At 35.0% G+C, this 27655-nt stretch overlaps 1 protein-coding gene across 32 annotated transcripts in view; it reads right to left on the bottom strand.

Annotated features, from left to right (window-relative positions):
* PCDH11X (protocadherin 11 X-linked) overlaps positions 1 to 27655 on the bottom strand; it is a 728596-nt gene that overhangs the window by 211345 nt on the left and 489596 nt on the right. For 29 of the 32 annotated variants that reach the window (XM_085006470.1, XM_021080411.2, XM_085006456.1 and 26 more), the window contains one exon: positions 12263 to 12461. In XM_085006470.1, the coding sequence (XP_084862596.1) occupies positions 12263 to 12461 (199 nt within the window). Of the gene's footprint in view, positions 1 to 8373; positions 12462 to 27655 lie in introns of those variants that run through there. The other 3 variants (XM_085006465.1, XM_085006473.1, XM_085006466.1) reach the window with 1 other exon arrangement.

Genomic DNA, 27655 nt, shown 5'->3' with positions numbered 1-27655 from the left:
AATACAATAATGCTATGAGACAGTCATTATTATTATTGCCCTTTTAAAGATGAGGAAAACTGAGGCACAGGGACCTTAAATGTCTTGCCAAATGTCATATCACTAGTGAGTTGCAGGACTGAGAGTCTAACCAAGAAGCCTGGTTTCATTGTAAGAGATTGCTTTTCTTCATAACTAATTATTTAATCATACATATTACAACAGCTACTAGGCTCACTTATAGATATGAGATTAAAACAGAAATGGGAGAGGACAAAACATACCTGATCTTCATCTTAATGTATTTTTTTAATCTTAGAGTTAATATTCTGCAATTTCAGGAAAAAAAAGAAAAACCTTCTGGGAGTGGTAAACAAAGAAAATCAATGTCTTTTAAAGTCAAGTTTTCTTAAGGTCTTAGCTTGAATTTGCTCCAATATTTCTTTCTTTTTGCAAAAATAGTATTGCTGAAACTGCTTAAAAATTCAGTTTAAAATGTGTGATTAGTTTCACCTATGCAGTGGTCGTTCTCTCTCTGTCCTGAAATCAATCTGCTTTTTACCTATATTGAGTGATAATGTATAGACAGATTCACTTCAGACTATTGAGCATTATGGGCTCTTCCTTGATGAAAGTTTTGTTTTTTTGTTTTTTTGTTTTTTGTTTTTTTTTTCTGCTTAGCCACAGTTCATAGCCTTTGAAACCCAGAGGGGATATTTCAAAGAGTTACATGGGTATTGAATTGGGTTCAGTGTGTTTAAGATCTTTGGATTTCAGATATTATATTTTAGAAGCTAAGCTGTTCTGCGAAAAGGTAATGGCTAATTCTTTCAGAAGGGAAGTCTTAATAGTTCAATATGATGGCAATTTTAATTGGAATTTCATTATTTGGACTTAACTCTGGTTGAATCTCCAAACTCCAATTTTCTACTTGAATAAAAACAGATATTAGTGTGAAGTTTTTGATATATCCCATTTTCCTGCCCAATTCAATTCAGAATCAACATTAAGAGGAGGGGACAAAATATTAGAAAACATTAGTATTGCAATGTTTGCAATTGTTCTAAACTTGTAAAACTACCTGTTATAGAAAATGATGTCCTAAAGAAAATGATTAAACAATAACAGCTGAATAAAAAGCATGATGATCCAACAACTGAGAAGGCTTTTTGTGCATTCTTATTTCAAAAACATCTCTGATCAGCTCTTCATCCTTGTAACTAGAGTCTGAATTAAGCAAAGAATCCCTGAATTCCTTGTTAATATTTAACTCAGTCTTAAATAATTTGCCACATTAAAGATTAATTTGCTACATTTCTTTAACAGGCCTTAGACAACATGTATATGCCTTTGTAAAATCGACTCCTCCTTCAAATCAAAGCCAAGAAGTACTTATGCATTATGAGGACATACATTTTTGCCAAGAGATAGGCAAGGTGTATTTAAATAGAACTATCAGTCAGGAAAGAATTGCGCAATTCAGTTTTAGATTAATTTACATGCACAGATCTACATGCGAGTAAATTTGATCTGATCCCTACTCTGGAAAACTAGCCCATTAAAACAAAAATAATCATGTGCCAGTGAGTCCTGCACCACTGACAAGCCAAAGAATAGGAGTAAAATCTTAAAAAAAATCACATTTTACATATTTAATTTTGAGCTCTAAAAATAATATTGTTTTTGAGACACAAAAGTATTTTTCAACATGACTATCTCAATCCAGAGATTTAACTTCCATGCCATCAATTTAGTATAAAGACAAGCAAATAGACTTCATAGTTAAGACAAACTTCAGGTAGTTTAAAAGTTTCAGCAAAGTGCAGCTCCTTTTTAGCAGGATTTAGTTTTCCTGCTTTTCTCTCCAGTTCTAATCATTGTCCATAAAAGACTATTAAAATGTTTTTTCCAAACATTTTTACTATACAGCACACTATTAATTCAAAATCACTATCAAAATCTATCAAAATCACTTATTTTCCTGTTAATTGTAACTTCATCATTCTGCTAGGATATTGAAGTAGGGTAGACTAACAAGAATTTTGGAATGGAGGAAGAGTTGGGTTTTCAGCAGAATGGATGAGGGATATATTTAGATATTTATTCTTTGTTTCACTCCCTTGAGATTCTTTTTATGTACTTTTCACCATGTTCAGAGGAAATTTACCTTCTACAATTCATTTTTAATCCCAATTTGCTCTGTAGGTAGTATGTATACACACATACACACATACACACACAATCAAAACTGTATCTATGTTAGATAATTATGGTAAAGATTACTTAGCTTTCCTGACATAGCAATCATTAACATTCAGCATGTTTGCAGTTTCCTTATAAAATTTTCACTAGTTAGCAGTAATAATAATTTTAGAAATTATCAGTCCATATTGTTCAAATTGTCTTTCAGTTTTAGAAGATGTTAAATGGGAACCTTTAAAAATTTTTAATACAAGGCCTCATTACATATAGAAAAAAAATTTTACATGTGTATATATTATAACATTCCCCTGGAGGGGTGGTAAATATTTAAATTTTATACTTGTCTATTCTCAACAAGTTGCTTCATTTAAGTTACAAAAATAGCTGCTTACCAACATTAGTGACTCTTCTAGTTTAGAACGTGATGAACATTAAATTTTAGTTTAGGACAGTGAGCTATTGCTTAAAAGGTCTAATGCTCAATTCTCTCATTTGCATAATGAGGGAGTTGGACTAAATGGCATTAAGGTCCCTTAGAGCTCTGAAATTCAAAGACTATATAAATGCCAAAATCTGAACATGTACATTTTGGGATTTTAATAGTTGCAAAATTATGACCCTAGAAGGGACCTTAGAGATCAGTATAATACCCTTATTTTATAGCTAAGGAAAAAAAGACAGAGTGAGGTGAAAAAGCCTGTCCAAGGCCACATAGCTAGTTAATTATGAATTAGAGCCCTGTAATCTGCAAAATAATGGTCTAAACAGGATGATATCTGTGGTCTGTGGTAAAAATATTTCATGAATAGTAATTACAAAATGAATTATTAAAATAAAACTATTAGTCAACATCCAACTTTTTGTAAAGTATGATTTACATAGATACCCCAAAGTTATTTATTTATTTATTTCAGCCACACTTGTGGCATATGGAAGTTCCTGAGCCAGGGGTCAAATCCAGGCTGCAGCTGTGGCCTATGCCATAGCCTCAGCAATGCCCTATCCAAGCTGCATCTGTGACTATGCCACAGCTTGTAGCAATGCCATATCTTTAACCCACTCAGTGAGGCCATGGATTGAACACGCATCTCACAGAGACAATAGACCCTTAACCCATTGAGCCACAATAGGAACTCACCCAAAACAATATTAAAAATCATCCACTTTCTCATTGCTTTTAAGAGCTATGCACATAATAGGGGAAGACATTTCTGAGAAAAATGATAAATTTATAAAGGCTAATTTCACCTATACCACTTAGAAGAACTTTTTAATGTAACCTGCAATTTTTTCCAACATAAGATTGATAGAAATAAGGTGCCAGGCAATTATTTACTTTGTTTTTATTTTAGTGGAACTGGGACTACAATTACTGAAATTATTGATTAAAATAGGGGAAAAAATTGGTTCAACAAACACTGTCACTTTATTCTCTGTTGGGAATCTTCATCATTCAATAAAGTTGTAAATTGACAAATTACAGAAATCATGGTAAGACAACCTATCTATAATTATTCATTATTTAATGATTTCCTTGATATACTCACTAGCCGTTGAGTGTTCTGTTGATGAAAGCTGTTATAAGAACTGCAAGTTACTGTGCAACTTAAAAGTGTTGTGGGGACAAAACATATTACTATAATGTTTCTCATTCATTAAAATCTATAAATTATTTTAAAATAAGAAATCAGTATGTGGCTAACTCTTCTAAACAGGCCAAGTCACCCAAAAGTTGATTGTATTATCTTTCAAAGAACTACAAAAAAGAACAAATGGCAAACATACTTGTCTTATAGGCAAAGAGAAGTGAGAAGTGAGAGTAAAAGAAGTAGAAGAAAGACAGAAGAAGGTCATAAAAAGAACTACCTCATGGCTCATATATAATATAAATATAAATGTCAAATGAATTTATTATATGGTGTAGGTAGCTTAATAAAAATTTAGATGCAAAGGAAGGCTTATTGTGAAGATAAGGCCACATTTTCTATGTCACTGAAGGTGGTTTTTCAAGCGTACTGACATTCCAGACCTAATGGCATTGGCTTTCAATTGGCAGCTTGTGCCAAGCCCCTAGTGCTTGTCATTTTCAAACAGAAAAGACAAGATAAGAGATTGCTTTACTTAGAGTGGCCTGCTTTTGAGTGATAAACTTCTATCTAATCCATATTATATATAAGATACTAAAGATACACTCATCTTAGTGGCTCTCACCCAAATGGAATCCTGTAAATGTCTTCAAATTTCCAACTTTAGATGTACACTTTTCATTTTGATCTGTGACTTTTGTGACTTTTATTTTTTAAGATCATCCCTAGTATAAATCCTTCATTGCCTTCACAAAGCCTAGATATTCCAAATGAGATGTCATTTTTCGATTGGTCTGTATGGTGATTGCATTTCCTCCATAGGAAAGTTTGATATGATAGGATAGTATAAGATTTGTTTCACCCATTTTCTTATTATGGTATATATTTTAGCTTTCCTAAATTTGAACAGAAAAAAAAAATTGACTTTTCAAAGGCCTGTCAGTTGAAGGGGTAAAATTAATACATATTACAGAGCATCTGCCACTAGATAACTGTTTTTATCTGCCTAAGCTCATTTAGTATACAGACTACTATCAAGTGTGCCTTATTCTTTCCCAAGCAATGGCAGACAGCTGAATTCTTGGGTGGAACCATTCTTTCTCATCTATTTATATACTCTATTATTTACATAATACATCAGGGACTAAAATAAGCAAGAAGTCACAGGCAGTATTCATGACCGAAGTGATTGTGAGAATGAATAAAAGTGACTTTGATGTTATTGGTAGCTTAAAAAAAAGATTACTCTATGTGAAGGATTTTTTTTTTAATTTCAATAGAAGTATAAAGCTATAAGTTGTTGTCTACTGGCAAGGCACTGAAAGTTAGCAGGCATTTGTCTTATACCTTCAGAATCCAGGAGCATTGAGTTCAGTCCCTTTCTCCAAGTGGGGCGTAATTAATAGAATTGATAGTTGGTAATGTCACGCCTTAGAAATGCTGGATGATTTATCTTTCAAAACTGATGATTTCAGGTTTCTTGAGTTGATTCAAATTATTTTACTTTTCCCTCCCTGGAATGACACTCCTATATGGGCTAAGAATGAGCACAGTTTTAGAAAACTATCTTTCAAATACCTAGCCAGCAGAGACAAAATTGGCCTGGGTGGATAATTAACCATTAAAAGGAGCATAACTTCTCTTTCTTAGATTAAACACATTTCTTATTTAACAAAATGATGGCATTCGATTTTATTTTGTTGTAATATAGGAATGGATGTGTGGCTTCCCTCAAAAACGCATTAAAAAATATTGGAGGGCTTATGAAGTCAAAGTTCCTGGGTATTTGGCAACAGCAAAAGTAACTAACCTTTATATGAGTAATATTTGCTAAATTGTAGATTTAGATGAATTTCTGTAACATCTTCTGGAAAAGTAAGGGCTACTGACCCCTAAAATATATAAACCATTATTACTCTTCTTTCTAACCATCTGAATGGTATTATTTCATTGAATTTTTCAGATGAATAATTAACACGGTGCTAGTTTATCATATTTGCCTGAAAAAAATACTTGAGTAGTTTCATTTTGTCTTTAGATATCTGACTCAAAATGCTTTTAATTATAAAGGGCTGGGTTTTAATGATCCATTATTAGATGATCCTTTTAAATGTTCTTAGTTTTTTTTTAATTTTACCAATTTCTACATTTAGAATTAGATATTCAACCAATCAAACATTCAACTAATATATACCATAGTGTTATTCATGTCAAGAGTCTCAGCAGAACAAGACAATTTGGCATTTCTCTGAATAGTACTCTAGTCAATCAAACTAGTCTCTCACTTTCTATACCAATTAATTAGATTACTGGTAAAGGATCAATCAAAATGTGTTGTCAGGGAAAGATTAATCACTTCCTTTTTTGTGAATTAATTAGTACCACATTAGAGTGCTTAGCAAACCTGATCTAGTGAAAGAAAAATGAATGTCAAAGAGATGTGTTAACCTAAGAGATATGCTAACAGAGAGATTCATCATTTTTAAATTAATGATAAAATATATTCCTCTTTATTTTAAATATAGAAATTCTTTAGCCCTAAGTGCTCTTGGAATTCTATTTTTTTTTAATTTTGCGTCAGAGAAATGAATAAAGCAAAAGCAAAACCTTACAGAATATTTTTTTAATTTGATGAAATTTTACACATATTTTGTTACTTTAAGTTCAAGTTTTAGATTCTAGATCAACTATAACACTTTCAGATAGAGTGACATCATGTGTGAAATGACCACATCCAATGAATAAGTTTCCAAAAATGCAGAGGATGTAACTTTTGCAGTTGAAAAACATTAAAACACGGGTTAAATGAAGTTTTTTTTTCCTCTTCATTTAGGAGGATTTTCTCTGAAAATGGACTATTAACTGAAGACTGATGTGAATCTCTTTAGTAACTTTTTTTTTCACCATTTATCTTCCAAAGAAACATGGATGTTGTCTATGATCTGTCAAATCATAATATGCCAGCAGATGATTACAAAGTTAGAAGTAGTTACCCTTTTTATGCCATCTTACCCATTGTGGGAGAGTAGAAATGGAGTATCTAAGGGAAAACAAGTACACACATTCTGACTTCATGTGTATGAACTACACAGAAATCTCTGAAGTTTAACATGGTAGACCCTGGCTAATATTTCCATGTGTCTCAGAATATTGTCTGAATTATTATATCAGAGCCATGTTTTACAAAAGAAAGTTGGGAAGTATTTTTAAGTCTTCTCTTCCTAAATTATATTTTGCCTGATGCTGCTTGTAAATAAATAGGTATGAACACAGGGCTATGTGTAATTTAGTGTGTTTAGAGTAGTCCCAATAGGATCACACTGTCCTCAGATCTCTCAATTAATACTATATCTCACTCTCATCTTCTGAGATGGCCCACCCTCTGTCTATGGCATGGGAATCTTTCTCAATAAACCTGCTTTCACTTAAAAAAATAGCTTGACATATAAAATTCTCAGCAGTACACAGTCACACTCTATTGTCTACTAGGGCCACAGTCTTATGTGTTGCCACAAGATTCTCTGAAAATGCAAAGACTTAACCTGTGATGACAGCATTCACAGTAACCCAGCATCAACCAATAATGCTACTTATGGGCTGGATTTCTGTTTATGTTTTTACCTAATTAGCTAGCTTCAAAGAACAGTGTGCCTTTGAAATGGTACATAGAATTTGAAGAGGTTATGATAGGAGCAAAGCTCTGGGACGTAGGTTATTAACCGAGGAAAAAAAAAACTTCATTGAATGGCATTAAGCAACCCTCATACCAAAGGCTAAAGTCAGGAGATTGCCACTGTGAAATTTAAAAATTTAAAGAGCCTTGAAATGGAATGAGATAGAATGTTTTACTAAACCTGCTTTCTGAAGGAGAAATAATTGGACTGAGTTTGCTTGTTTCTTCTTTATCTTTAAAAGGAAAGTTAATATTCTTGACAAAAGACTCAAGAGAATGGATAATATAATTTCTTCATCTAATCAGAAGATTTTTATCAACCTGGGAACTATATTTTAAACTAGTATTAATAAATCCCTCTAGAAACTTTTGGAGAAAATCTTATTCATAAAAGTTGCATTTCTATCCATTTTTGTGAACTTACAAAGAATTTCCAGAACTATGTATTATTTTGGGTGATTCATTAGCATGAAAGAAAGCAGACTGAAGATGTAATGCATTTAAAAATATGAAATGAGCACTGCATAAATTAATTCTATTGCTTAAGGAACACATTTATTTCCTCTAACAGTTTACATTCTTATTTGTAGTGCTATTGACTAACACTGCATGGTTTATTGGCTCCATATCACAAAACCCATTATTATGTACTATTTCAGAGCTATAGGGCTTCTTTTTAAAGAATCAAAGTACCTTATAATCTGTAATAGCCTAAAGAGATTATTTTGCTATGGCAAATTTTGCATCAGCTATTTTTTTTTCCTTTTAGTCAAAACAGAACACACATGCATATGTTAAAAATCTCACTGGTATGCCACATTAAGATAATAGAATTTTCATGTATGGTGTGAGGTTGTGCTCTAATTTCATTGATTTGCATTCTGCTGTCCAGGTTTCCCAGCACCACTTGCTGAAAAGACTGTCTTTTTCCCATTTTATATTCTTGCTTCCTTTGTCAAAGATTAATTGACCATAGGTATCTGCGTTTATTTCTGGGTTCTCTATACTGTTCCATTCGTCTGTCTGTCTGTTTTGGTACCAGTACCACACTGTCTTGATGACTGTAGCTTTGTAATATTACCTGAAGTCTAGGAGAGTTATGCCTCCTGCTTGGTCTTTGTTCCTCAGGATTGCTTTGGCAATTCTGGGTCTTTTGTGGTTCCATGTAGATTTTTGGACTGTTTGCTCTAGTTCTGTGAGAAATGTCATAGGTAATTTGATAAGGATTGCATTGAATCTGTAGATTGCATTGGTGAGTATGGCCTTTTTTACAATATTAATTATTCCCAACCCAGGAGCATGGAATATCTTTATGTTTCCTTACATCTTCTTTAATTTCCTTGATTAATGTTTTATAGTTCTCGGCATATAGGTCCTTTACCTCCTTGGTCAGGAGTATTCCCAGGTATTTGATTTTTTGGGGTGCAATTTTAAAAGGTGTTGTATTTTTGTATCCTTTTCTAATATTTCATTGGTATATAGAAATGCAACTGACTTCTGAATGTTAATCTTATATGCTGCTACTTTGCTGAATTTATTGATCAGTTCAAGGAGTTTTTGGGTTGAGTCCTTAGGGTTTTCTATATATAGTATCATGTCATCTGCATACAGTGACAATTTTACCTCTTCTCTTCCAGTTTGGATGTCTTTTATTTCTTTTGTTTATCTGATTGCTGTGTCTATGACTTCCAATACTGTGTTGAATGAGAGTGGTGAGAGTGGGTATCCTTGTCTTCTTCCAGATTTTAATGGGAAGGCTTTCAGCTTTTCTCCATTGAGTACTATATTTGCTGTGGGCTTGTCGTGAATGGCTTTTATTATGTTAAGGTATGTTCCCTCTCTACCCACTTTGGTAAGAGTTTTTATCATGAGTGGATGTTGCATTTTGTCAAATGCTTTTTCTGCATCTATTGAGATGATCATGTAGTTTTTGACTTTTGTTAATGTGGTGTATGACATTGATTGATTTGTGTATGTTGAAAATAAACTCAAAATGGATGAAAGACATATATAAGACAAGACACCATCAAACTCCTGAAAGAGAACATAGGCAAAACACTCTCTGACATCAGCCTTATGAATATTTTTTCAGGCCAGTCTCCCAAAGCAACAGAAATAAGAGAAAAATAAGCCAATGGGACCTAATCAAACTGACAAGCTTTTGCATAGCAAAGGAAACCAAAAAGAAAACAAAAAGACAACTTACAGAATGGGAGAAAATAGTTTCAAATGATGCAACTGACAAGGGCCTAATCTCTGGAACATACAAGCAACTTACACAACTCAACAGCAAAAAAGACAACAATCCAATTGAAAATTGGGCAAAAGACCTGAGTAGACATTTTTCTAAAGACGTGCAGATGGCCAACAAGCACATGAAAAAATGCTCAACATCCCTGATTATTAGCGAAATGCAAATCAAAACTACCACAAGATACCACCTCACACCAGTCAGAATGGCCATCATCAATAAGTCCACAAATAACAAGTGCTGGAGGGGGTGTGGAGAAAAGGGAACCCTCCCGCACTCTTGGTGGGAATGTAAGCTGGTACAACCACTATGGAGAACGGTATGGAGGTACCTTAGAAAACTACACATAGAACTACCATATGACCCAGCCATCCCACTCTTGGGCATATATCCAGACAAAACTTTCCTTGAAAAAGACACATGCACCCGCATGTTCATTGCAGCACTATTCACAATAGCCAAGACATGGAAACAACCCAAATTATATAAATTGACAGACAATTGGATTCAGAAGATGTGGTATATACACACAATGGAATACTACTCAGCCATAAAAAAGAACAAAATAATGCCATTTGTAGCAACATGGGTGGAACTAGAGACTCTCATCCTGAGTGAAGTAAGTCAGAAAGAGAAAGACAAATACCATGTGATATCACTTGTATGTGGAATCTAATATATGGTACAAATGAACCTTTCCACAGAAAAGAAAATTATGGACTTGGAGAATAGATTTGTGATTGCCAAGGGGGAGGGGGAGGGAGTGTGGTGGATGGGGAGCTTGGCATTAATAGATGTAGACTATTGCTTGTGGAATGGATTAGCAATGAGATCCTGCTGTGTAGCACTGTGAAATATGTCTAGTCACTTATAATGGAGCATGATAATGTGCAAAAGTAGAATGTGTACATGTATATGTAACTGTGTCATCATGCTATACAGTAGAAAAAAAATTGTATTGGGGAAATAACAATTTAAAATAAGATAATAGAATTTTATTTAAAGTGAAATATTGTGCTTACTGTACTTGTATTAAGGTTCTTTACTAAGGTCCTATTATTGTCCAAAATGGACAGAATTCTCTTGGAATATGGTTTAGAAGGAAGTTTCTGATTTAGTGAGAGAAGGATAATTAAAGGAATATCCATTTTCATACAAATCTAACAATATTTATGGGTTAATGTTTATTTTATTTTTTTTTTGCTATGAACAATATTAGCCACCCTCTCCCAACAGATATAGTCACAGTTATGTATTTCTATCAGAAGTCATTATGTCATGTTGTACATAAGTAAATTAAAGGTAGATTAGTGTTGCATATTATAGAATTTTTCATTCTCAGAATTAACACAGATAAATTGCTTTAAGTATAAAATTGAATATAGAGATAGGTGTTTAGGACTTCTAAAAAGTCTCTAAAATGTGCATATTGAAAACAACTTTAATATCCAGTGTCTTATTTGTAAGAAAGAAAAATGTTGTTATACTGTCATTGCTTTTGTATGTTTAGTCTTTGATTACCTCCTGATGTTTAATCTATATCTTTCCCTTTTTTTTTTTTTGAGTTTTCTAACGGTAGGGGGTTAGAACACAATGATGGGGAAGACATTTTGTTTTTAAAACTAGATGTTTATTTAAATTATATATTCACACAATCCCTTATGCTCAAAATAGCTTTTTAAAATGTCTATTTAATGTGAATTTATTTTATATGTTTATATTAGTTATTTGATCCATTTTTTTCATATATTTTTAGATACCTATGGCTCTTCTCTATCACATATGTGGTATGCTCTTTTGGACTTACACAGGTTTATGTACATAAAGCATATCTGAGGCAAATTATAATTCTTTGAATACAAGAATCTTCTGAGATATGTAAACCTTATCAAATTTGTATTTCCTAAAATTATGAAGTAGGGATATTTAAGATACAAATTTAATGGAGTTCTCTATTTAGTATCAAATTCATGATCCTTTTTAAGAGTTCAAGATCTTTGGATTGTGTAAAATATAGCCTTTATGCTTTCAGTCTGGAGACCAAATCTGAATGTCTTTCTAAACAGTAACCTGGCTTAAGGTATGTGGTTTCAACACATTATTGAAAACCTCAGACCAATTCCTTTACATTGGAGTCAGGATCACTTATTTACTCAAAAAAAAGAATTAATTTTCTATGGTTCTTATCTCTATTAAAAATTAAATCTTAAAAATAATTTATATGGATTATAAAAATAGTTTATTAGTGCACAAGTAAATGAATAAAATAAAGCTACTGATTATCTACATATAAATACATATATATGTATAGGTAAATAGAAAATTCTATCTATGCATAAACAAAATGACTATATTAAATTTCATAATAAATTTCAAAGTAGATATGATCACATATTTCAAAAATTATAAACTAACTGCTGCATATATGCCTTCCACCTGATTCTGTATTTTTACCTTCTAAAAAATGTTTTCCTAGGATAATTAAACGGCAAGTGTTACTATGGCTACAACTGTTTGACTTGCAAATACAATAAGCCATTCATACAGCAGGACTAGGGATGTATCACTTACCAGATTCAGGATCAGAGTTGCCATCCCCTTCAGTGCGATTGTTGGGTGCAGCATGATCAAAGTACTCCTCCTGAGGATAGCCAAGGGGCAAGGCATGGGATGTGCTGGGAAGGCTGCCTGTATCATGGTCTCCCAGTCCGCCATCACTGCTGCTTTCCTGAGAGCCTTCTGGTAGGTGAAATGTGACACGCCGCTGGGACTGAAAGGAAGACAGAAAATTACAGGGTTTCAGCTATGATCTGAATATTTGCTTAATGCATCCAATTTAGAAAATGTATTATTTTAGCTATCTAGTGAAGTCACAGTAACATTATCTTGAGTTGTGAACAATTTCAGGCTTTTGTGAATAGTCAGCTCTGTGTTCAAACCTGCTTCACCTAGCAGCAGAATTGCTTTTATTATATTTTTAAACAAGGCACATTCAGTTGCAGAAAAAAAGTCAACTTCTTCTAAAGCAAGAGGCTGTCACCTATGTAGACATTTGAGTAAATTGGAAATTCTGATTATCATTTGAACATGGCTTTATTTAACTATAATTTGACAACAATTCATTTTTTGAATAATAAGCATGAATAAATATAACAAAACTTTATTTCTGTATCTGTAAGATTCTGGCAGGGTGAAACAGTAAATAATAATTCAAATTTATTCAATCATGTAAGCTTATGAATTAAAGGTACAAATCATCTTTTCAAAGAATCTTAGGGGCAGGATTTTGAATTGGAATTCATTTAAATCAATTCTATACTCTAAAAAATAAAAAATAATCACACGATGGAAAACAGTTGATAATTATAAAAGCAAACTATAGGTATTGTGAATTGAACTTTGGCACTTGCCATTAGGCTCTACATGGATTAAATGAGCCACTGCAGCTACCAACCTGACCTGCAGCACCCCCTAAGCAGAACTCAGGGTGAAAATCTGGAAAAACTAGAACAGGTCTTCAGATAGTTGGAGATTTTTAGAAGAGTTTATGTGTCCAATTCTTGCATCTCCTCATATCTAGAAAAACACTAAAATTCTTCATGGTGATGTCTGCTTCTTGCAACCTTCGGCAGAAAACACATTTTGTAAAATGTGTGTATGGCTGCATGCACCTTCCCCTCACCTATATCATATCCTGATATTCCAGGTAAGGAATATTCCCCCTTTCCTCTTTGGGGCAGCATTTCAGAGCTATCTGAAATACTGCCACATTGGCTGTAGTTAATATAAAACAAAGGATGTCATGGTCATTTGTGAATGTAGTCACCTCCAAGGGTGAAAGCTGGTGAGTCCTACAGGCTGTGAAAACTCAGGATACTGGCCCTGATAGCAGAGGTGCATATGAAAGAAATAATTTCAGTAAGTTCAGGCCTCTTTTGTGTTCCCACTACCTGCCCTTTGTTGCAAAAACTCCTATATATCCTAGCTCCTCCCTCACCACCTCAGAGGGGAACAGTTTCTCAGGGCTACCTGAGATGCTGTCTCCTGGGCTTAAGTCCTAATTTTGCCTCAAATAAAAATTAACTCTCAACATTCAGGTCGCACATATTTTTAAGTCAACAATATCCTTTCTGATAGTAATTATAGCAGAATATAAAAAACAGATACATGCCAGCATATAAAGACAAAGCATTTGGTTCATGGCATCCAGGAATGTGATAATTCCACTAGATGCAGCAGTAGATGATTTTTTTTTCAGCATTACTATATGTGAACTAGTCACCACAATTAGCCCTGATAACAGACCTCACCTCTTGGTATTCAGACCCTTATGGACTTCTCTACCACAATAAATATGAGTAGACCCTATGTAGAAAACCTTGCAGCTTCTACCTTGCTCCCTTAGAATATTCATTTAGGAAACTCAGCTTCCTTGTCTGACTACTGGGAGACTGCCATACTGTGAGGAAGCTCAAGCTGGCCACGTGGACGGACTCTCTAGAAAGAAAGTATAATAACCAGAGAGGCCCAGCTATTCAGGTAGCAAGCGTATATATGAAGAATCTATTCTTAACTTCAGAGCTTATGGCCTCATTTGGAGCCATCTATCCCAGCCATCTCCAGACATTTGAGCCACCTTGAGATACCAGTTATGGTGGAGCAGAGAGAGCAATCTCTCCTATTACTACGTAAATTCCTGAACTAGAAAATGTAAAGTACAACTGATTTTTGTTTTATGCTCCAAAGATTAATGATAGTTTGCCATACAGCAATAGATCAACCAAAACACTTAACTACTAGTAGTATAAAAGGTGCAATTTAGAGATGATTAAGAAATTTATACATATCAAAGGGCACATGTAATTAATTAGGTACTAGAAATTTCCATGACAGAATGCATATATTTTCACAAGTTCAGTTTAACAGTCAGCCATTTCTTTAGGTAGAAATATGAAAACATTTGAAGATCATTGCTATAGTCTGCTTATGTCCTCTAAAAATTCATATGTTTAATCCTAATCAACATAATGGCATTTGGAGGTGCAGCCTTCAGGAAGTGATTAGGTTATAAGGATGGATCTTTCATTAATGGGATTAGTGTCCTTAGAAAAGCAGCCCTAGAGACCTCCTTCTCCCCTTCCACCATGTGAGGACAGAGTGAGATAATTTTATCAGTCCAGCAAAGCTGCATTTGACTGTTCTCTCTCTGAGAAACTATAAACTCATTTAGTTATAGTTAAACTTTATTTAATTCCAAAACTTATTTATAGTTGTTAATATATTTTCAGCCACTCCAAGATATAAACATTTATGATTACAAACTTTTTTAAAAATGTAAGACCTGAAAAACAGGAAATGTTACATTGTAGACATTTATCTACAATTAGCTATTATATCTAACTTAAAGTCAAGATAATACTTAACACATAAAAAATCATTGTAGGGGAGTTCCCATCATGGCACAGCAGAAATGAATCCAATTAGGAACCATGAGGTTGCGGGTTCGATCCCTGGCCTTGCTCAGGGGTTAAAGATTGAGCATTGCTGTGAGCTGTGGTGTAGGTCACAGATGAAGCTCGGATCTGGTGTTGCTTTGGCTCTGGCATAGGCCTGAGGCTACAGCTCCAATTAGACTCCTAGCCTTGCAACTTCCATATGCCATGGGTGCGGCCCTAAAAGGAAAAAAAGACAAAAAAAATCATTGTATATAAAATAGGCCTGTTTAGTGTGAGACTAATTTACAGTTGCTTCCACTACAATGCTTAACTGTTGAGATATTTTAATTTTCAGTGAAGACATAAGTAATATATTTCAAGTATTTTTATCATTAAATTTTTCAAAGCATTAGAAAATTCATCCTATAATCTGCATTTCTTGTTTTTAGCTCAAATCAGTCAAAATCCCAGAATGTACAAATGCTCAGAAATAATATTGGTGTCACCTAGGTGAATCATTTACAGGCTAACTATCAAATTCCCAACATTCTTGGAAATGGGATTAGGATGGCGGACTAGAAGAACTGGAGCTCAACTTCTCTCCTAAAAACAACAAAATTCATAACTAAAGACTGAGCAATCTTCAACCAAATGGACTGGAAACCTTAAAAAAAAGATATCCAAATCCAGAAGAAAAAGAGGAATCCACACCAAAGGGTAGGAGGGGCAATTATGTGATATAAGCAACCCCATAACTCCCAGGTGGGAAGCCACACAGACTGGAAACTAACTGGTTCACAGAGACTCACCTACAAGAGTGAGAGTTCTGATCCCTACATCAAACTCCCACATATGGGGATCTGGCACTGGGAGAAAGAGACCGCAGAGCATCTGGCACTGAAGGCTAGTGGGGCTCATGTAAAAGGAATTCCACAGGACTTGGGGAAATGGAGATCCCATTCTTAAAAGGTGCACACAGACTTTCACGTGCACTGAGTCCCAGGGCAAAGCAATGTCTCCATAGGAATCTGGGTTAAACCTGACTGTAATTCTTGGAGGACCTCCTGGGAAAACAGGGGTGAATGTGGCTTCATGTGCAGGAAGGACATTGGAAGCAAAGCTCTCAGGAATATTCAGCAGCATGCCTTTCTCTGGAGGTGGCCATTTTGGGAAAATCTGGCCCACCCATCAGTCAGCTGCTGAAAAGCCCCAGGCCAAAAAACAATAATACAGGTGGGAACACAGCCCCCCCCATCAGGAAACAGGCTACCAAAAGACCCCCCAGGCACACAGCCACCTCTAATCCCATCCAGAGACAAAGCCCCACCCACCAGAAGGATTAGAATCAGCTCCACCTACCAGTTGGCAGACATCAGTCCCTCCCATCAGGAAGCCTACAGCAAGCCCCCATACTGATTTCAGCCATAGGGGTGCAGACACCAGAGGTACAAAAGGCTACAACTCTATTATCTATAAAAAGGTCATCACACCAAAAACCTATAAAAATGAAAAGACAGAGAACTATAACACAGATGAGGGAGAAAGGAAAAACCCCAGAAAAACAGCTAAGTTATGAGGAGATTCTCAGCTTTCAGGAAAAAAACTTTAGACTGTTGATGCTAAAGATGATGCAAGACATTGGAAATAAACTGGAGGCAAAGATGGATAACTTACAGGAAACACTGACCAAAGGGATACAAGATATAAAACTGAAACAAGAAGAGATGCAAAATAAAATAACTGAAATAAAAAATTCACTAGCAGCAGCTAACAGCAGAATACAGGAGGCAGAAGAATGAATAAGTGAGGTGGAGGACAGATTAGTAGAAATTATGGATGCAGAACAGAAAAGAGAAAAAAGATTGAAAACAAATGAAGAGAGTCTCAGAGAATTCTGGTACAACGTTAAACACACCAACATCCATATTATAGAGGTGGCAGAAGGAGAAGAGAGAGCAAAAGGGACAGAAAATATATTGAAAGAGATAATAGCTCGAAACTTCCCTCACATGGGAAAGGAACCACTCACTCAAATCCAGGAAGCACAACGAGGACCATATAAAATAAACCCAAGGAGGAATACCCCAAGACACATTATTAATCAAACTGACCAAAATTAAAGACAAAGAGAACATTTTCAAAGCAGCTAGGGAAAAGAAACAAGTAACATACAAGGGAACCCTGATAAGGTTATCGGCAGATTTTTCAGCAGAAACTCTGCAGGCCAGAAGGGAGTGGCATGATATACTTAACGTGATGAAAGGAAAAAAACTCCAATCAAGATTGCTTTAACCAGCAAGGTTCTCATTCAGATTTGAAGGAGAAATCAAAAGCTTCACAGATAAGCAAAAGTTAAGAGAATTAATCAACACTAAACCAGTCTTACAACAAATACTAAAGGAACTTCTCTAGGCAGAAAAGAAAAGACAGCAACAGGAAACAAAAATACCACAAATGACAAGGCTCACCAGTAAAGGTATATATATAGAAAAGATACGAAATCATCCATGCACAATTATGCCACCAAAATCAGAAATCATGAGAAGAGGTGGGGCAGGGCACTGGAGATGCACTTGAAAATAAGAGAAAAACAACTTAAAACAATCTCATATATATATAGCCTCTTATTTCAAACCTTCAGAATTACCGCAAACCAAAAATCTACAATTGATACGCAAACAAATAAGAAAAAACAACTCAAATACAACGCTAAAGAGAGTCATCAAACCAGAAGAGGAGAGAACAAGAGAAGAAGGGAAGAAAAAAGAGCAACAAAAACAAATCCAAAGCAATTAATAAAATGGCAATAAGAACATCCATATCAATAATTACCTTATATGTTGATGGACTAAACGCCCCAACCAAAATACACAGGCTGGCTGAATGGATACAAAAATGAGACCCATATATATGCTGTCTTCAGAGACCCACTTCACTTCTAGGGACACATATAAATTGAAAGTGAGAGGATGGAAGAAAATATTCCATGCAAATGGGAATCAAAAGAAAGCTGGAGTAGCAATATTCATATCAGACAAAATAGACTTTAAAGTGAAGAATATTTTAAGGGACAAAGAAGGACATTACATAATGATCAAAGGATCAATCCAAGAAGAAGATACAATAATTTTAAATATCTACACACCCAACATAGGTTCACCACAATATATAAGGCAACTGCTAGCAACATTAAAAGGACAAATCAACAATAACACAATCATAGTGGGGGACTTTAACACCCCACTTACAGCAATGGACAGATCATCCAGACAGAAATTCAATAAGGAAACACAGGCCCTGAATGAAGCATTAGACCAGATGGACTTAATAGATATGTATAGGACATTCCATCCAAAAGCAACAGAATACACATTCTTCTCAAGTGCACATGGAACATTCTTTAAGATCGATCACATCCTGGGCTACAAATCCAACCTCGGTAACTTTAAGAAAATTGAAATCATGTCAAGCATCTTTTCCAACCACAATACTACACAACTGGATTATATCAGCCACAAGAAAAAAACTGCAAAAACCACAAACATGTGGAGACTAAACAACATGCTACTAAACAACCAATGGATCACTGAAGAAATCAAAGAGGAAATTAGAAAATACCTAGCAGCAAATGACAACAAAGATACAACACTCCAAAACCTATGGGATGCAACAAAAGCAGTTCTAAGAAGAAAGATTATAGCAATACAAGCCCACCTCAGGAAACAAGAAAAAGCTCAAATAAACAAGCTAACTTCACATCGAAAGCAGCTGGAGAGAGAAGAACAGACAAGACCTAAAGTTAGTAGAAGGAAAGAAATCATAAAGATCAGAGCAGAAATCAATGAAATAGAAACAAAGAAAACCATAGAAAAGATCAATGAAATGAAAAGCTGGTTCTTTGAAAAGATCAACCAAATGATAAACCCTTAGCCAGACTTATCAAGAAAAAAGAGAGAAGACGCAAATCAATAAAATTAGAAATGAAAAAGGAGAAGTAACAATGGACATCACAGAAATACAAAGGATCATAAGAGGCCACAATATGCAACTATATGCCAATAAAACAGAAAATCTAGAAGAAATGGACAAATTCTTAGAAAAGTACAATCTTCCAAGACTAAGCCAAGACAAAATAGAAAAGATGAATGGGCCAATCACAAGAACTAAAATTGAAACTGCGATTAAAAAACTCCAAAACACCATAGTCCAGGACCAGATGGCTTCACTGGCGAATTCTATCAAACATTTAGAGATGAGCTAACACCTCTCCTTCTGAAACTATTTCAAAAATTTTCAGAGGAAAGGATACTCCCAAACTCATTCTATGAGGGCACGATCACCCTGATACCAAAACCAGACAAAGATACCACAAAAAAAGAAAATTACAGGCCAATTTCACTGACGAACACCGATGCAAAAATCCTCAACAAAATCCTAGCACACTGCATCCAACAATACATTAGAAGGACTGTACATCATGATCTGGTGGGATTTATCCCAAACATACAAATGTTCTTTGATATCTGCAAATCCATCAGTATGATACATCACATTAACAAACTGAAGAAAAACCATATGATCCTCTCAATAGACATGGAAAAAGCTTTTGACAGAATCCAATACCCATATATGATAAAATCCCTTCAGAAAGTGGGCATAGAGGGAACCTACCTCAACATGATAAAGGCCATATATGACAAACCCACAGCAAACATCATTCTCAATGGTGAAAAGCTGAAAGAATTCCTGCTGAGATCAGGAACAAGACAAGGATGTCCACTCTTGCCACTACTATTCAGCATAGTTTCCGAAGTCCTAGCCACAGCAATCAGAGAAGTAAAAGAAATAAAAGGAATCCAAATGGGAAAGGAAGAAGTAAAACTATCCCTATTTGCAGATGACATGATACTATACCTAGAGAATCCTAAAGACTCTACCAGAAAACTGTTAGAGCTCATCCATGAATTTGGCAAAGTCGCAGGATACAAAATCAATACACAGAAATGGATGGCATTTCTATACACTAACAATGAAAGAGCAGAAAAGGAAATTAGGGAAGCAATCCTGTTTACCATCACATCCGGAAGAATCAAATACCTAGGAGTAAACCTACCTAAAGAGACAATAGACCTGCACTCTGAAAACTATAAGCCACTGATGAAAGAAATCAAAGATGACACAAATAGATGGGAGGAAATACCATGCCCATGGATTGGAAGAGTCAGTATTATCAAAATGACTATACTACCTAAGGCAATCTGCAGATTGAATGCAATCCCTATCAAATTACCCATGACATTTTTCACAGAACTCGAACAGAAGATTTTAAAGTTTGTTTGGAAGCGCAAAAGACCCAGAATAGCCAAAGCCATCCTGAAAAAGAAAAATGGAGCTGGAGGAATCAGGCTCCTGGTCTTCAGACTATACTACAAAGCAACAATCATCAAAACCATATGGTACTGGCACAAAGACAGAAATATATATCAGTGGAACAGGATAAAAGCCCAGAATTAAACCCACACACCTACAGCCAACTAACCTATGACAAAGGAGCCAAGAAGATACAATGGAGAAAGGACAGCTTGTTCAGTAATTTTGCTGGGAAAACTGGACAGCCACGTGGAAAAGAATGAAATTAGAACACTCCCTAAATCATACACAAAAATAATCTCAAAATGGATGAAAGACCTAGACATAAGACCAGACACTGTAAAACTCTTAGAGGAAAACATAGGCCAAACCCTCTCTGACATAAACGAAGCGTCTTCTTCTCAGATCCACATCTTAGAGTAATGACAGTAAAAACAAAAATAAACAAATGGGACTTAATTAAACTTAAATGTTTATGCACAGCAAAGAAAACTCTCAACAAAATGAAAAGACGACCCACAGAATGGGAGAAAATCTTTGCAAATGAATCAACTGACAAGGGATTAATCTCCCGAATTTATAAACACCTTCTGTAGCTCCATACAAAAAAAAAAAAAAAAAAAAAAAAAAAAAAAAAAAACAAACAACCCCATCCAAAAATGGGCAAAAGATCTAAATGGACAGTTCTCCAAAGAAGAGATACAGATTCCCAACAAACACATGAAAAGATGTTCAACATCACTCATTATTAGAGAAATGCTAATCAAAACACTATGAGGTACCATGTTATACCAGCCAGAATGGCCATCATCCAAAAGTCTACCAACAATAAATGCTGGAGACGGTGTGGAGAAAAAGGAACCCTAGTACACTGTTGCTGGGATTGTAAATTGGTACAACCACTGTGGAAAAGAGTATGGAGCTTCCTCAGAAAACTAAACATAGAACTCCCCTTTGATCCAGCAATCCCACTCCTGGGCATCTATCCAGAGAAAACCATGACTTGCAAAGTCACGTGTATTCCGATGTTCATTGCAGCACTACTTTCAATAGCCAAGACATGGAAATAACCTAAACGTCCATTGACAGAGGAGTGGATCAAGAAGATTCTGTACATATACATAATGGAATATTACTCAGCCTTTAAAAGGAAGGAAATACCAGCATTTTTAGCAGCATGGATGGACCTAGCAATTATCATGCTAAATGAAGTCAGCCATACAATGAGACAGCAACATCCAATGCTTTCACTGCCATGTGGAATCTGAAAAAAGGACAGACTGACCTTCTTTGCAGAACAGATACTTACTCACAGACTTTGAAAAACTGATGGTCTCCAAAGGAGACAGTTTGGGGGCTGGGGGGACGTGCTTGGGTTGTGAGATGGAAATCATATAAAATTGGATTGTGATGATCATTGTACAACTACAAATGTAATAAATTCATTGAGTAATAAAAAAATTCCCAGCATTCTTATTTCCATTATGCATCATGAATGTATAATTCCATATTAAACAACTGGTGAATGTCCTTACATTTCCATAACATGATTAAGTATCATTTTAGAAAGGTTAATCTGGCAGCAGAGAGGCTGCATACAGATAGGCCAGCCTGTGAATTTCATTATGGAACACTTGAGTATCATGTTCTAGAGGGCTCATTAGAACTACCTGTCAAAGTTTTCAAACTAATCATACAACCTTGCATTTCCCCTGACTCCAATTCTAATACAGCATGACCCAGCCTACCTTAGATTCACTGCCATTACCAGAAACTCTGATTAGAAAGGTTAATCCTAGATAAGGTTATTATTTTTAAAAGATTACCATATGCAGGGTTGTTTTTGATTTATATATAAAATATTCTTGATATCAAGCTATTTAACATATTTTAAGCATCTGAATTCCCAGATTCTATAATAATCAACAGCTTCATTCTGAATGTCAAAGGTTGCCTGCATTTTCCCATGGATCCTGTCTCTTAGCAAAAGAACTTATAATTACTCAACATATTATAAAGTAAAATGTGAAAATATCTTAGAAACTCGAAATTTTCACCAGCATTACATTGTCAGCACATATATCTCATGTGTAGATTCATAATTCCCAGTGTAGAAATTCCCAGATGACATATTTTACCATAGGCCTTTATTACTTGACACTATACTTGTAGTCATAAAATCTACTTTTTTAACTCAAGTTATCTTGCAGGATAGATCAGTTCACCTGATTGTTTTTTCACTGATCCATTTCATAAAATTCGAAAGGTCTGTCTCTTTTCTCATTTTCTCCTTCACATTATGTTTTTGAATTTTTTACCCTTCAAGATTTTTACTGTTTTTTAATACCATAGTTTATTACTAGCATGTGGAGGACGTTTTTCATGAGGCTTAATTTTCCAAGAATCACATATTCTCTTAGCCCTGATTATTTTGCCATTAATATTTTTTGCACTTGATAATTACTAAAATTTATTTTATTTCTTTAATTTTTAACAAATGAGTCAGATATATTCACTTGATAATTAGAAGACTATGTGGCTTGCCTCAAGAGCATTTTCCTTGAGTCATGTATGATTTGTTTCCACTCAATCAAAATGGAAATAATTTGTAGTTAGGTACCATAAATGTTCTGCTTTACAGAATGTTGTTGATTGGAAATTATTAAATTAGTCATTTGCAGGGTTTTGTGAATTTGAATTTACAAGTGTTTGAGAAAATACAACTGTGTGACAAGCAGTTAAAATAGAACAAAATGGAAATGAACATGCTTTGAAAGTGGCATGTGTCCAAAAATGATATTAAGTAATATTAAAACTAGATGCTAAAATTGACAGCAGACCATTGCAATGGTTTCTAAGACAGAACCAAAGTATTCATTAAAACAATTTTTAAATAAATTAAAAAATAAAAGAAATAGAGGAAACATCTCAACATTGTTTTTGGTTCTAATCACATGTAGATTTAGTGATTTACATCCAAATATATAAATCATCATAGGACCTTCATTAACCAGAGGAAGTTATATGGTATCCTCAAAACTATTCAAAAAGCGATCATGCCAGGAAGTAAGAAAGAAAAGAAAAGGCATGCAAAATGCTAAATATGTATCCATAAATTCATGTTCAGAATCATATCTACCTTAACTCAGCTTTTATATTTAATTTCAACACTTTTGGTTATTTGATTCTCCAGCTCAAAATGTAATAGAACTCTTGGTAGCAGCTGGAAATGAAAACATTGACAGAAGGTGAAATTTCTACCAATTATTACTAGATCTTGTGAGAATTAACATACCTCTTTTCTATCAAAGCAGGTCTTGGTTACTCTATTTTGTTTCTGCTTCATATGAGACACTGTCCTCCACCACCTTCTTTCCCTCTTTTCCCAGTAACAATTTGTTTCAAATTAGCCTGCCAAGACCTGACCTAACCAATGGGAAGGGGACAGACATACCACCTGTGTTAGGGATAAATGGGGGGGGTCTTCCCTCTTTTGCGCACACTATTTGAGCATTCATGCCTTTCTACAGAAGAGTCTTGTCAAGATCTCCCCATGTTCATGTGTCTTACTTTCAGACACTGACGTTCTGAGCCAGAGTCACTTTTCCCCAAAAATTTGTCTTCTGTAGCTATATAGAATGTGTGATTCCTCTACCTGACAAGCCTTCCAGTGTTTGAAGATATTTAAATTTCATATAGTCTATTCCAAACTACAAGCCCCATCTTAATTTGGTATCTGTAAGGGAGCAGAATTTGCCACCCTGAAATATGTCTTCTTGGCATATTATTTTAAACTTTCTAGCTTCTGAGTAAACATGGGAGAATCTCTGAAAACCAAGATGGAGTTACTCTTTTAGAAAAAACATTTTCATTTGTAAGGGAAAATTTCCATTTGTAATGGAGTCTCCCTCACTAGGGATGACTAAATCTTTAGAAACTCCTATCAATGGAGAAGTCACTCAAATTTGCATAAGGAACTTATTTATTGTGCCTTTCCTGGTCACCTCCCATAATAGACTTTCCCCACCCTCAACACCCTCTTTTCTCTTTAGTTTGGAGATGATATTTAAGGTGGTGGCTGTAGCCATTTGGGCAAGTTACTCAGTTATACTGTATACATGTTAGTAAACTTTTGTGTGATTTTTCCACTGTTATCTGTCGCATGTCAATTTCATTCTTAAGCCAGCTAAAAAACCTAGAAGGTTAAAGGAAAATTTCTTCCTCCCCAACACATCATTTTCAGACAGTTTAGCATTTTACTAACAATTTTCCTTTTTGCTCATGTAGTTTATTTACATAATTAACAAATTCAGTCCTTAAGTATTTAACCTTCTATTCTTGGTGATAATATGTGCTTGGGAGATAATGGATTTATAGATCATATATCATACAAAAAATCATTTTATTTTTCATAATATTAGTCAATATTTAATATTTTCAAGTTGTTAAATTGTTTGGAAATGTGTTTCCAAGACAGAAGCCCCAAGTTTTGTTTTTAATGGTGCTTTGTCTCTGTTGTGACTTCTTTATATTTGTGAAAAAAGTATTCTATTGCCATTGTTACACAACATGTCTGCTTAATTGATGGATTTTAAACAAACCAAATGTCATTCAAGCAATAGATGGTTTCTGACTCAAATTATATAGGTTGGAATCATTATGTAGTATGTAGTATGTAGTGAAAGACAAAAAGCTGGCATTGCCATTATCTTAGGTAGGATAGGATAGGGAGTTGGACCCAGGTGACTCAGGCCATTTAGTATTACCACAAACAGGAGGCCTGTGATCAAAGAATAAGGACATGCCCAGATACCAGAGGCATGTTCATTGGAGAGTACTTCCCTATAACCTATTCCCCATATGGATAAGGCACCTTGCACAAAAACAATTAGAGGATGAAAAATGTGCCCCCATACAGAGATCAAACAATACTCAGCCCTTACACGAGGTGCAGGGAGGCTGGGACAGGAAATATTGGTGGTCCTGGGGTAGGAGAAATTGGGCCCACAGTCAAGTCTGAAGCATGGTGATATAAGGGAAGACCCAGTTGTGAGTAGAGCCAGTCCCTACTTCAGGGCAGCCTGCTCTCTCTGAGGGCATGAATAAATTTGTCATACACTCCTGAGAACTTGATTTGAACTTGATTGCAATCTCCAAAGCAACTCAGAGTGGCAGTGTTTTTCTTTCAGGAGATGGACCAGGAATGCCCCCCCTTAAAAGCACCCTAATGAAAGCTGTAACTTTTGACCTAAGGCATTGTTGTTTTAAGGGGACACTGCCACGCCTGCCTAGAAAGCCTGCCTGCCTCCATCCCTAACATTGCGTTGGTTCTGATGTGACAGAACCACTGCCTCTATCCCAGCACTGCTGCAACATTTCCCAGCTGGAACAGGTTCCCTGACAGATGGCCCACCACTCCAAATCTTTGCTGAATGTATGCAAGAAATGAGAGAAATAACACAGAGAGATGTAACATTCTACTGCATAAACACTTGGAACAAACTATTCTCTTATTTAATGTTGGTAGAAATCAATCAAGAAAGTAGGTGTTGGTAATCAAATACCAGTTTAAAAATAATAATGAGTTAGAAAACTTCATAATAAAATTGAAGAGTGTGCACATAAGCTAGCATGGTAATAATTTGTTTAGTGTGTTCTACCAAACATTGGTAACCTGTCTACTTTAGACTCTTTCAAGTGTAAGTAAGGCATGTTTAACTTCATCTTCTTTACCTGGTGCTCATCACAGTACATCAAAAACAACTATACTCATGGAAAATGTGTCACATCTTAGAAATTAACATGAGATTAAAAGACCAATATTTCCCTTGAACACTTGATACTCTTGAAAAAATATTTAGAGTTCTATAATTCCCATTAATAATCAAAGAGTAAATTAAAATAGAGTCATCTTCCAGCAACAACTGTCAGTGATGGAAGATATCAGTAAGCAATGTAGGGGTGAATATAGTTGAGGGTGGAGAGAAGCAGAATTGCAAAGACTTAGTATCTCTGGTAGTGCCATACTCTTTTGTTGTGCAACTCTTTATACTGAAGTATTTTTCTAAAAGCAGACCTCCCTCTTTTTTTTTTAAGATACAAAGTAGAACACCCCTACATTCTGTCTAACACACACACACACACACACACACACACACACACACACACACACACACACAAATAGTATTAAAAATAACTTCAAAGTGATCTACAAGTTAAAAAGTTGGGGAAAAAATGATTATGCTACTGTCCCAGGAGAAAATCTATATGGCAGTATCCTTTCATTGCTTTTAAAAAGTTATATTCACATATTTCTTAAATACATATAAACTGGGAGGATGAAATAGATACTAGTGAAATATTTCATCTCCTAACCCCAAACCCACAAATCAATCTTATACATATATGTTAAATATAGTATTTAGATCTATTATAATGTTACTTTGGTTGCCTTTCTTTGTATTTGGGAATTAGGGAGAATAAAGCATGTGAATTCAGTAAAACTGATAGCTAGCTAAGGTAATCAGCTATTCAGTGGTTTTTGGAAACAACTAGATACACACAAATGACCTAGTTGATGTGGTAATAATGCAGATTCCAGGGCTCCAACCCTCAAATATTCTGATTGAGAAGGTCTAAGGTAGGACTCAGATGTTGAGTTATATAATCCCTTGACTGCAATTTCAGGGAGAAAAGAGGAAAAGAAGGAGTTTTGAATAGAGAGTTTGTTTGACATTTTAAAATAAATTGAGCTCAGAATAATGAGACTCTAACACCAGACTGTAATCTGATTAGGAAAATTTTAGAAAATCATTATTTCATAATTTTTAAACAATAGACATCTCTACTTGTGACAATATTGTATTTAATCCCATCTGCTACCTTGACATGCAGGGACTGATACACCAAGACAATTCATAGTGAATCTACTGAAGGGAAGCAAAATTTACCACCCCAAAATATATTTCTGTGGCATAAGGATTATTTTAGGCTGATTATCTTTAAGAAACATCAGACACAGGAGAAGCTCTGAAAACTAAGTAGAAGTTACCCTTTTCTAAAAGACATTTACAGAGTTCCCATTGTGGTTTAGCAGATTAAAAACTCAACATAGTATCCATGAGGATGTGGGTTCCATCCCTGGCCTCACTCAGTGGGT

Source organism: Sus scrofa, chromosome X (genome assembly GCF_054392235.1).
Source record: "Sus scrofa isolate SSC_HxYL_T2T_F1_AM1 chromosome X, Sscrofa_HxYL_maternal_Yorkshire_Landrace_v2.0, whole genome shotgun sequence".
In the NCBI taxonomy this organism is placed as follows: Eukaryota; Metazoa; Chordata; class Mammalia; order Artiodactyla; family Suidae; genus Sus; species Sus scrofa.
This window is presented reverse-complemented; position numbering and strand designations above follow the sequence as displayed.